The sequence below is a fragment of the Chelonia mydas genome, chromosome 8 (genome assembly GCF_015237465.2).
Source record: "Chelonia mydas isolate rCheMyd1 chromosome 8, rCheMyd1.pri.v2, whole genome shotgun sequence".
Lineage (NCBI taxonomy): Eukaryota > Metazoa > Chordata > Testudines > Cheloniidae > Chelonia > Chelonia mydas.
The window spans coordinates 62,017,419-62,030,142 of record NC_057854.1 but is presented as its reverse complement, the minus strand read 5'-3'; the positions used below and the strand labels follow the sequence as shown (position 1 = coordinate 62,030,142).

General features: G+C 43.1%; 1 protein-coding gene across 4 annotated transcripts in view; it reads left to right on the top strand.

Moving 5' to 3' along the window:
- Positions 1–12,724, top strand: part of KCNT2 (potassium sodium-activated channel subfamily T member 2) — a 276,042-nt gene that overhangs the window by 91,468 nt on the left and 171,850 nt on the right. For all 4 annotated transcript variants that reach the window (XM_043552978.1, XM_037907612.2, XM_043552979.1 and 1 more), the window contains exons 7-9: positions 4,889–4,963; positions 5,362–5,445; positions 6,052–6,146. In XM_043552978.1, the coding sequence (XP_043408913.1) occupies positions 4,889–4,963; positions 5,362–5,445; positions 6,052–6,146 (254 nt within the window). The remainder of the gene's footprint in view (positions 1–4,888; positions 4,964–5,361; positions 5,446–6,051; positions 6,147–12,724) is intronic.

The following is a 12,724-nucleotide window of genomic DNA, read 5'->3' as shown; positions in this document are numbered from 1 at the left end:
TCCCCCCAAATCAAATTTAGTGGCACTAGTTCAATTTACACCAGCTGAGGACCTGACAAGTAGCACTGTATAGATTTGTAATGAATATAGATTTGCCAAAATAGGGCAACAATTTGGGGGCAAATTACTGTCGTCTTTTTTCTGAAGATGTGTTATCTACATCTCCCAACAGGTGTCAAGGTCATTCAGGAAATGGTGTTGATTCAGCAATTCCTTCTGATGCTGGATTGGCATTAGGGAGCACTGTACTGTTGGAAAGGCTATCTTTCATGAAAATGAAAGCCATGGTCTTGACTGCTTTTACTTCATTACAAATCAGACAGCACTTTTCAGAAGAATGAGAGTGTTAGGTGTTACATTTTAATTTGGACAATTGCACTCTGCTAATTTAAATGTTCACAACCTTTTATTTGGATAGTGTATTCTTCTCTACTTCCTGCCCTAAGCCACTGGATAGGCTTGCAGTTAACAGTAAATATATATACATATATATATATATATAAAACTTTCATTCCAGCTGGGGCTGCATTTTATTAGTGGGTGAAGTGATAAACGTTATCACAAGGAGGAGGGAGAAAAGTTGTTCTCCATAGCCTCTGAGGATAGGACAAGAAGCAATGGGCTTAAATTGCAGCAAGGGCAGTTTAGGTTGGACATTAGGAAAAATTTCCTAATTGTCAGGGTGCTTAAGCACTGGAATAAGTTGCCCAGGGAGGCTGTGGAATCTCCATCATTGGAGATTTTTAAGAGCAGGTTAGACAAACACTGTCAGGGATGGTCTAGATAAAACTTAGTCCTACCACGAGTGCAGGGGACTAGATTAGATGACCTCTCTAGGTCCCTTCCAGTCCTATGAGTCTATGATTTATGTACATCCAAAGTATTCAGGGAGCCTCTGGAATGAAAAGCTGTAAACAGGCACCTTGCCCTAGATCCACAAAGGTATTTAGGCTCCTAACTTCCATTTATGTCAAAGAAGTTAGGAGATTAAATACCTATGTGGATCTGGGCCTTTGGTACTTTTGAAAATCCCACTACGCATCTTTGTTTAAATCTTTGTTTAAATCTACGCATCTTGAAAATCTGCTCCTTTGGCCTAGCAATGCTGAACAGAGCAATGCCTAAATACCTTTGAAAATCTGTGACTAAAATTATTGCAAGAGGCAATTGAAGAAAGTAAATGTAAAGGCAAGAGAGGCCTACCTTTGTGTCTGGGCTTAAATGGTATAATGCAAAAGCAGAAAGTCTAACAGATCTATAGAAGATGGCATATTGTCTCAAACAGCCTTTCTTGTTTCTCAAATGTATTAGGTATCATAATAATCAGAGCAGAGGGCTGGAAGTCAGAAATCTTGAGTTTCACTTACAATTCTTCTACTGCCTCTCTGTGTTGGTTAGGGACAATTTTCAAAGGTGTCATTTGGCGGGGGGGGCGGGTATAGTCATATCTCTATGGTCTTATTTTTCAATATGTGGAGTACCCTCAACTCTCTCTGACATCAGTTCAAGTTGTTGCTGCACAATATCTCTGGAAAACTTTTTTTAAAAAATCAAGGTTCAGTTATCTGAAATTGGGCACTCAGGAATCGAGGCACACACAAATAGAGGGCAATTTTGAAAATATGGGGCCATATTTGTCTGCACCTCACCTATTCCAACTCTAAACTAGGGATCTTTGCAAAATGTTTTGAGATCTGCTGATGAATGCAAGAACAAACTGTTATACATTTGTCTTTGTTTTTTTTCCTTAAAATGTCAAGTTCTCATTAGTTATATTTTTCTAATGTTTTGGTCAGAATTTCCTCACATAATTTGCCCTTTAATTTTTATTATGTGCTATTACAGTGAATTGTAAGAAGTCTGCATTTTGAGCTGTTTCGATAAAACAGTAAAATAAATGTCACCAAACAAAACAAGAAAAGGCTTTATTTTAAAAGTTTAAATATCTCATTGTGTGAAATGAAAGCATTTTGTGCTTTAAGTCTATGAGTCAATGGTATTTAATAACTAGTCAATCCATCAGAGTCACAGAGTAATACTTTATTATACTTATCAAGTGATGATTGCCAGAAATGTTTTTCAAAGAGTGTAACATTTTTAATAATCTTAAAACTGGCTACTAAATTATACCTGATAAAAAGCAGCTAGTACTGTTTATATAAATTAGGCATTGTCCATTATAAATATAAGTCTCTTGGTGGAAAAAATAGTACAATGAAAAACAACTGGTGCCAACATACTGTTTATAAAGCAATGCCACTTTTCATTCTAAAGTTATTGGGCCAGATTTTCTAGGGCCTTGAACTTGTGTAGTTTACACCTGTGCAAACTTTATATAAACAACTATTTTATCTAGCATTTTATCCCTACGCCCACTTTGCTTTTAAATGAGTACACAAAAGCAATGGTGAATCAGTTCCCTAAAGTAGTTCTTTATATCCCTGGAAAGTGGGTATAAAACTGCCATCCTGTTTTGGTAGCAATTTATATCCACTTTACAAGTATAGTAAATTACTATACTGAAGAATGTCCATATTGAGTCAGACCAACGCTTCATTTGGCCCAGTATCTTTTCTTCCAACAACAGCCAATGCCAGATGCTTCGGAAGAAATGAACAGATCAGGGCAATCATCAACTGATCCATCCTGTTGTCCACTCCCACCTTTTGGCAGTCAGAGACTTAGGGGCACCCAGAGCATGGGGTTGCATCCCTGACCATCTTGGTTAATAGCTATTAATGGATCTATCCTCTATGAACTTATCAAATTCTTTTTTGAACTAGTAATAGTTTGGCTCTCACAACATCCCCTGGCAATAAGTTCCGCATGGTACAGGTCAGTGGAGAATCAGTCCCATAGGATCAGATAATGAGAAGTTATACATTTCCTGAAGTGATTATTTTTATATCAGAGATCTGCATGGAGGCTAACCGTCCTACCTGATCTATTAACTTTAGGGCAGGTCTCTCACAATAATACACATATCTGCTCCCCATAACACTGTCTGCCAGACCCAAGACAGATCCTGTGTGATAGGACACAAGCTTTGTTCCAACAATCTGCAAGATTGAGAACCAGGTAGCAGCAGGATCTGCATGTCCAGAATCCCAAATAAAGAACTTCCTTTGTGTTCAATACACTTGTGTCCTTTTTTCTCTCTTGTGATGGACACTACCAATACAGTGAAATCTGTAGCAGCTGATCATCCTTTGTTAGGAAGCATAAAGAGAAGTCCCCTAGACAGGAAAATAAGCGAAGATATTTGTTCAGTAGGAACACATGGTGGGTGAGTTTATAATGAATTAAAAATTTGAAATTCAAATTTCATTTATTTTTTATTGTGCCCACAGTTAAATACAACCACAGCCTTTAATCATCCTTCTCCCATCACTTCTGTGTACAGTTACCACACAGAACATTTAAAACTATCCAACTATAGTCTCATTCATCTGTCAAAATACAATTCTTCTGGCACTATAGCAGCAGTGGCTTCTGGAGATGAAGGTGTGTGTGGGGTGGAGGGGTGGGAGGAGAGATTAGAGAATTTCCTTTTTGTATTTAGCATTCAGTGACGGAGTCCAATGATAGAATAATGAGGATTAATTAATTTGTTGAAATAAATGTCAGATCATTTATGTCTATTTTTAATTTATCCTACTACACTTCAAATTCTTGAGATATTGACAAGATCTATTCCACAGTGTACATGCTGCAGTATTACATTAACTAGTACGAGCTTCATGAACTTTACCTTTGTGAAGAGTCACTGGGAGCTGGATTCACAAGAGGACTTGGGTGCCTAAATCCCAGAATCGGGACCCACTGGGATTCACAAAACACTGCTCAGCAACCCCCAAACCTTGTAGGTGCTTAAAATCGCCCGCACCTACATTTTTGGCATAAAAGTTCCCTAAGGAACCTTTGCTTCTGCCTCTGAGCATATGCAACACAGTCCCATGTTAGGGGTCCAGACACCCAAGCCCTAAAGCAAGACACAAACCGGGGGAAGATAGGTATTCCTCTGCCTAACTCACCTGCAGGGCCCAATCTGGTAAACAGGTTCAGACCTCGCCTGCTAGATTTGGCACCTCTAGGTGATCTTACACAAAAGAGGGGGTGGAGAAGAGGACCTCCCTCTTAACCTTTAGCCCAGCAGTGAGTGTTCTCATCTGGGATGTGGGAGATCTCAAATCCAAGCTGTCTCTCCACCTGAGAGGGAAAAGAGATTTCAACTGGAGTCTGCTGTCTCTCAGGTGATGGCCTTAGTCACTGAGCTATGGGATATTCTTAGTATCTCCTGTTGAAGATGTTCCACTGTGAATACATTTTAAAAAAGTCATTGGAGCAGGAGGTCTGGATCCTGGGTCTCCTGCCCTCCAGGTGAGAGCTCAAACCACTAGACTACAGAGTTACTCACACACTTTCTTGCTCTCTTTGGCCCAGTGTTTAATCCACAGTTCAACAACTTCAGTACTGAAAGAATCACTGAGCCAAATATCACTGCCTATTCCACAGGGATAGCAGACTCCTGACAGAGTGATCTGGAGAGAGCTCTGTGAGGGAAGTCTCATGGAGTTTTCCCCTGCTACTGGCCCCTATTTTAACTTCCCTGAGATATAAACAGAAAAGTGTTATGTTCTCTCATTTACCTAATCTATTGTTTTCTCTCCACCTACTCACCAGTAGGAACACTAGTGCCAAATCCTGCAGTCCTTTCTCAGGCACGACTCCCAATGACATCAATGGGAGCCTTGCCTACCACAGGATAAGGCACTTGGTCTTTTCAGAATGTTGCATATTTGTACATTGTTTGGGATGAATGATCTCTACTGTGTAACTCAGTGAAAGTCTGTTTCTGAAGTTTGGTATGTTCTGTTGTTTTAAAAAGGGAAACCTCTGGGAACAAGTTTTGCGAATACCCTTCCTCCTGGAAATAATCAATGCTGTCCCCTTTATCATTACAGTAAGTATCTGAATTAAGTGTCAGTGTCCATACCTGGGTGGGATTATGGGTCTGCTGAAGTCTCTGTTGACCTGTATGAGTGATGAGCAGGCCCTATTGGAGAGGCTAATTTAGCAAACTATGTTTTTCTTCTTGAAAAAAAATATTTAAAAAAGTCACACAGCCAACAATGCAATGAGCAAGATAAACCAGTTAGATGTAAAAGCAGAGAAAACTTGCATGGTAAAATGTTATCTCAGTCACATGCCTTTGGGTATCATATATATTATACAGAAAGGAGTAATGTAGTTACCAGTTTTTACATCAGGAGTACACAATTTTATAAACACTGAATTGGATGTAGTTTCTTGGACAGAAAAGCTGTTAAGATGTATTTGTGTTTATTTCCCCCTCCTCAGATTTTCTGGCCTGCACTAAGAAACATATTTATTCCAGTATTTTTAAATTGCTGGCTTGCCAAACATGCTTTGGAGAACATGATTGTAAGTATGACCAAAAATAGTTAGGCAAGAATAACTTTTTTTTAAAAAATGTCCCTTTCTGAGTCTGTTGTCTTCAGCAAGGCTGTTGCTTTCTGGTCAGGGGACAAATTTGTCATGGGATTAATCACTTTCACAATTCAATCATGGGAATGCTTCTACATTTTGCTGTATCACCATTTCATATCAAATTTGGAAATATTTTCCAGTAGTTCCTCAGTTGGTGGAAACTGGCACATCACTGACTTCCAACAAGGGAAGTTCCCTGAACGGCCAACTCTTATGCCACTCACATGTATTCTCTGCATCAGGGGTCTAAAGAGCTGCTATGCCCCAGTTACTCCTGACTGGCATACGGAACCATCTGGGCCAGCTGATTAAATTTAGCACAGACTCCAGGATGCTCTAAACTATGCCAGGGTGGTCAGTGACCCAGCCATGGAAACCAGGGAGCAACAACTGACTACTTTGCACCACCCACTGTGCTCAGCAAATTTTAAGTGCATTTGGGCCGTTGTATCTTATCAAAATATCATGGAACTATTGTATAGGATCAGCAGATGCATTATTTAAAAAACCATAACCAACCTGCTTTTTCTGTTAATATAGAATGATCTCCATAGAGCCATTCAACGTACACAGTCTGCAATGTTTAACCAAGTTCTTATTTTAATATCCACATTGCTGTGTCTTATCTTCACCTGGTAAGTAGCAGATGTTTATTCTTACACATTACGTTTTCTAATTTAAGCACATCGTATTAAAACAGATATAGTAGGAATATTGTTTGTTAAGAGATAATGTTGTTCCCATGCAAGGTTTTAATTAACAGATAGGTCCAAGGCAGTGTTGATGTAGTGAGGTTGGGTGAAAAGGGGGCTAGAGTTATTCTAATTCTTATGAAAATTAGACTTGTGCAAACACATCAGTAGAAAAAAATGTAGAGCACTACTTCTGATCTCAGGGAGAAAGTTACTCAAGTACATTGGGCCCCCTGCACAGCTCCCCAAACAACTTGAGCTCTACTGTGGGGCTATAAAAGGGAAGAGGTTGGGGCTGGGGCTGGACTGGCACCTAATGGGTCTTCTTGTCCCTGTGCTCTGTGAAGATGCTCTCCATTCTAGCCTTCATTAGACTGGTGAGACAGGTCAGGGAAGGGTCCACAGTATCAATACTTTGGCAACTCAAATGGTTTAATACTCTCATCAAAGTGAGTGCAGAGAAAGTGATAACATTTCAGCTCATAGGTTGGAATAGCAGCTTCAGTAAGGTAGCACTACAAACCAATGGCCTACCTAAGTATACTGACTCCTTTCCAAGAGCAGAGCTCCCTGTCAAACCTTTATTTCTCAGGCTGTTAGGAGGCGGTAGAGAAGGAGCAGTGAATGGGGAGGACCCTGTGCAGAGCAACTATATTTCTATCATTATTTACTGTGCTAGCCAGAGTGCCTGCGGTGTCACTGCATTGATAAAGCTCAGTCTGTCATTCTGGAGACACTGATTTGATTTTCTCCTGCTTTATTTCTCCAACCTAATTCTTCTGCTAGCCACTTCACCCTTATGGTCAGGATAGAATAACACATGGCCTCTTTTAGTTCTGCCATTAATGTCCGTTCTTTAATCAGAAGAATTTGTGCTCTCTAGCAGCTCAAGGAATATTTCTATTTTTACTCCCTTCACTTACAGCCACATAACTGCATGAGGCCAGATCCTGCAGTCCTTTTCCAGCCATAATTCCTATTCAAGCCAAAACTTCTCATTCAACTCGCATGGCATTTTTTTGGCTGTGTAAAGACTGTGCCATTTGACCCACACTGTACATAATTAGGGCCCTAACAAAAATCAGCCCTTCCCCATGAAATCTGATCTCCCCTGCTGCTGGTCCTTCCCCCAGATGACTGCTCTTGGTGAGGAGATCAGAGGCACCTCCAGAGGCAGCACAGAAATGAGGGTGGTACTCCCTCACTTGTGCACTGCAGCAGCCTGGGAGCTGGGATCTGGGCATCCGACCCTTCCCCCCACCCCCGCAGTTCCTGCCGCAGCTCTAGGCGCCGAGCTCCTGGCTTCCCCTTCCTCCCCCAGCAGCTTCTGCTGGGGTGGGAGCTTCTGCTCCCAGTGGCTGCACCTGAGGCAGACTGGACTCGGGGCCTCCCCCGCTCCAGCCAGAGCTGGGGGCTTCTGCTCCCTGTTGCTCCAGCCAGAGCTAAAGGCACCATCTACTGCTCCAACATGGGCAGCCTGGCCACGGGACTTCCCCAACCCCAGCTAGGGCAACCCGGTATTGGGGCTTCCGTCCTCCCCCTGCTGGAGCGGCTTGGGGCTTCCATCCCCCTCCCCTCCCCAGCCAAGGCTCAGGGCAGTCTGGGCTTGAGGCTTCAGCCCCGCAGCTGCAGCCAGGGCTTGGGGCTTCTTCCCCCAGGGGTCCTGCCAGGGTTCAGGGTGACCCAGTTGGGGCTTCCACCCTAGGGCTTCTTCTGGGGCTGGGGCACCCATTTTTCAAGGGGGCCCCCAGATTGGCATGGGGCCCCTGTCTTAATCTGTCACTGGCCTGGACTAGCAGCCCCAGGGTGGGGCACTCCTAGTAGCATGGGGGAGATCATACCCACCTCCACCTCCCAGAATCTCCTCAAACTGAAGGCAGCTCAGAGAGCACAAAAGCGAGGGTGACAATCTTGTGATCTCCCCACACAACAACTTTTCAATTGCAACCCCTCTATGATTTTGGATCAAGACCCTCCCCAGTTACAACACTGTGAAATTTCAGATATAAAAATCTGAAATCATGAAACTGACCAATTTTAAAACCCTCTGGCCGTGAAATTGACCAGAATGGACCATGAATTTGGTAGGGCCTATACCTAATGCTGTCACTGTAATACCGGGATAGTCCATATTGCATCTTCAGCCACAGTTAAAGTACAATATAAAAGACTCTGGAGCAAGCTGTGCTTTAATATTTGTTACTGTCCAACATTTCACTAAAGTGCTAGACAAATTACAAAGTATGCATCCACTTCACAGTGAAGCATGCTCTTTCTGGAAATAAAGCGGTTTCCCCGAGAGCTTGCAGTGTCCCTGCTTGAACAAGTATATGAGCTCCATTTGAAATGGAACATTGTGTTCGGGTCCAGGCATTTTGGTACCAACAGTAAAACATGTAGAAAATGGCAAGTTGACCTACAGTAATTGTGCCTGGTTTCAACAGTTTCAGATACAGACTCATTATAGATTATATGCTGACCTAGTGTTGACCCTGCCAGACAGAAAAATAAGCTAAATAAAAATTAAAAAAACACCCAATAACAATTGCTAAATAAAGCACTTTGGCAGTGACTTGTAGTATTTGTTGACATCATTTGCCTAAAATGAGTCTTGTGTTGACCAGGAAATTGTTTATATTATTTATTTGAACATACAGTATTGAGATTTATATATTTGGGGGTAGCCATTCATATATGAACTTACAGTGTAGAGCAGCACTGTAATGACTACTGAAATATTCGAACACACCAAAGACAGCATGCCAAACTCATCTCCAGGGTAAGGTCTTCAGTTATGTTATATCCTTGGTGAATTAGGGTCAGTGTCTTTCTTTAGTAGCTGCTCTTATTTATGGCTTAAACAGAGGCCCTGCTGCAAAGCAACAGAGGGGAGTAAAAATGCCCCAGTGTGGGCCAAACCATTGTTGGAGAGTGTGCAAAGGCAGAAAAGAGAAGCTGCTACCAGGCTGCCATTTCACATCCGACACAGAAACAGGCAGTGGCAAGAGTGGCTCTGTCCCCAAATGCACTGGGCCATATACCAGAGCCAACACAGAACCCTTCTGCAGGCACAGATTACTCCCCACCGCTCCCTTGGATGAAACAGGAAGAATGAACCAAATAGCTCCCCCTTAAACGAGTTACAGGATTAATTACAATACAGCCCTTCATACCTGAAGATTTATAGGTACTAAACACTTGTAGTTCCCATTTACTTCAGTGGGAATTGTGGATGTTCAGCACTTCTGAAAGTCAGGCCACTTGTCTTTATAATGCAGTGTATTAGAAGCCATGCTTATTTAGAAGATGCAGGAGGATAAGTAAATCCAAACAAGATATAGTAATTTATGGTAAATATGTTTTGAGGTTGTGTCTTACTTTACTCTGAAGATGAAATAACAAAATAGCTTCAATTGATACCCTCATAACCATTACAATTTCTGGGAAGTCAAACTTTTGCTTCATAACTGATTTATAAGTATTGATATATTAATTTACTGGTTGAGAAAAATGTGAGTTTGAAACCATATTTTATGCTCAATACATTTATGAGTTCAATTCATAAAATCATAGGAATGAAGGGCCAGGGGAGATGGAACAATTTTTATGGTGGGGATGCTGAGAGCCATTGAACCAAACTATAAACCTGTATATAATGGAAACCACTTCAAACCAGGGGGTGTGGCAGCCCCCCCCCGAGTTCCAGCACCTATGTATAGGGCCGGAAGGGACCTCAAGGCGTCATCCAACTTCAGCCCCCTGCAGTGAGGCAGGACTATGTAAACCTAGATCATCCCCGACAGATATTTGTCTATCCTGTTCTTAAAAACCTAATGACAGGGATTCCACAATCTTTTTTGGTAATCTATTCCAGTACTTAAGTAGCCTTACAGTTAGAAAGGTCCCCCCACCTCCTCCCAATATCTAAACTAAATCTCCTTTGCTGCAGATTAAACCAATTATTCTTTGGCCTACCTTCAATAGACCTGTAAAACAATCCATCACCATCCTCTTTATAACAGCTCTTAGTATATTTGAAGACTTGTTAGGTCCACTCTGTCTTTCCTCGAGACTAAACATGCCTCCTCATAGGTTATGTCTTCCAAACATTTATCATTTTGTGTTGCTCTCTGCTGAACTCTCATTTCTCCATGTTTTTCTTTGAATGCGGCACCAAAACCTGGACATAGTATGCCAGGCTAGGTCTCACCAGTGCTGAATAGAGAAGAACAATTACCTCCTGCATACAGCACTCCTGTTAATACACCCCAGACTGACATTAGCCTTTTTCAAAACTGCATCACATTTCTGGTTCATACGCCATTTGTGGTCTACTATAACTCCCAGTACTACTGTCTAACCCTTTATTCTCCATTTTGTTGTGCATTTGATTTTCCCCTCCAAACTATAGTACTTTGCACTTGTCTTTATTCATTTTGAATTCTAATCCTGTCTTCCAAAGTGCTTGCAACTTCACCCAATGTGGCGTCATCTGCAAATGTTATAAACATATCCTCGTCCCCCCCCAATGTTGACTATTCCTTGTAACCCTATTATCCTCTAGGTGCTTACAGACTGATTTTTAATAAAACTGTTCCAGTATCTTTCCAGGTATTGAAGTTAGACTGACTGATCTAATTCCCCGAGTCCTTTGTTCCTCAGAATGTTTGCTCCTCCCTAGCCCTCTGGGATCTTACCCACCTTCCATGAGTTCTCAACCATGACTCGAATGGTTTGAAGATTCCTAAATTTCAATTAGTTCCTTAAGCCTATGGTGAATTTCATCAGGCCCTGATTACTTGAATACATAGAATTCATCTAAATAGTCTTTAATCTGTTATTTCCCTATTTTCGCTTGTGTTCCTTCCACCCTGTTAATATTAATTGAGTTAAGCAGCTGGTCATAATTTACCTTTTTAATTAGACTGAAGCAATATAAGCATCAAGCACTTGAGCCTTCTTGGTATCTGGTATTAGCTCTCCTTCCCCAATAAGTAGTGAACCTCTTCTTTCCTTCATGTTTCTTTTGTTCCTAATATGTTTATAGAACCTCTCCTTACTGCCTTTTTTGTGCCTTAGCCTTTCTGATTTTATCCCTGCGTGCCAAGCTATTCTTTTATACTCATCCTCATTAATTTGACCATGTTTCAACTTTTTATAGTGTTCCTTTTTGATTGTCAGGTCATTAAAGAGCTCCTTATGCAACCATCTTTTCCTCTTCCTATTCTTTCCTTCACATCAGCAGAGTTTGCTTTTGTGCCTTTAAATATTGTCTGAGAAACTACCAACTCTCCTGAATTCTTTTTCCTATTAGATTTTTTCTCCCACAGGGCACTACTTACCAATTTCTGAGTTTGCTGAAGTCTGCACTTTTTATTATTATTTTTTTTTAAGTCTATTGTCCTTATTCTGCTGCTCTCACTCCTTCCTTTCCTTAGAACAATGAAATCTCTTATTTCACCCAAGTTGACTTCTACCCAGTACTGGGTTTACCATGGCGCTGGGCCCACAATCAGAAGGGACCCTGGCCAGCCCGATCCTCTGGCTGGCTCAGCCAGCAAGGAAAGCTGCCCCCACTCCTGCCTATTCCAGCCCTGCCTCTTCCCACCCATGCTCCGCCCCCACCCTGCCCCCACTCCAGCCCTTCCCCTGAGGACTGCAGCAGGGGTTAGGCGCCCTGCACTCACTGGGCAGCAGTAAGTGGAGGACTGACCCGGCCCCAGCCTGCTCCATGCCTCTGACTCCCAGCCGCGCCACCAGTGAGTGCTGGGGGCGGTTCCCCCCTGCTCCCCAGTCCCAAGGCTGGGAGCCAGGGGAGCAGAACGGAGTGGGCTGGGGCTAGGTCACTCCACTCCAGGGCAGGAAGTGAAACAACCCGGCCCCAGTCCGCTCCGCTGGCTCATTCTGGGGGGCGGTTTCTCCCTGTTCCCCAAGCCTGGGGAGGAGATGGAGCAGTGGGGAAGGGGCATGGGATGGGGAAGAGAAGGGGGTAGGGGAAGCAGGGGCAGGGGGAAAGACGCAGTGGAGAAGGAAGGGGGTGGGATGGGGAGGAGATGGAGTGGTGGGGAAGGGGCATGGGATGGAGAAAAGAAGGGGATGGGGAAGCAGGGGCCCAGCATGTGGATCCCCTTGGCAGCAGCTGGGGCTCCCCTGTTAAGCAGGCCCATCAAACCGTCACCCTGACAAGCCCCACCTCCCCTGCACCTGTACCACCCCAATGAGCCCCCCCAGACACCTTCCCCACTGAGCCCCAATCACTTACACTTGCATCCCCACCCAAATGAACCCCACCTCCCCTGCACCAAGAATCCACCCCCTCCCCCCCGCGCTGAGCTCCAACCACTTTCACTTTGTTCCCCCTGCAGACTCCAATTGCCCCTGCAGTTAATTTCACATATAGGGGTCTAGGCATACTCTTGCCTCTTACATGTGTGCATGGGTGCTGGGCATCGCGGGTCTGGGGGGCACTGGGCATAGGGATCTGTGGGGGAAGTCTCTGGGTGAGTGAATAAGGGCAGGGC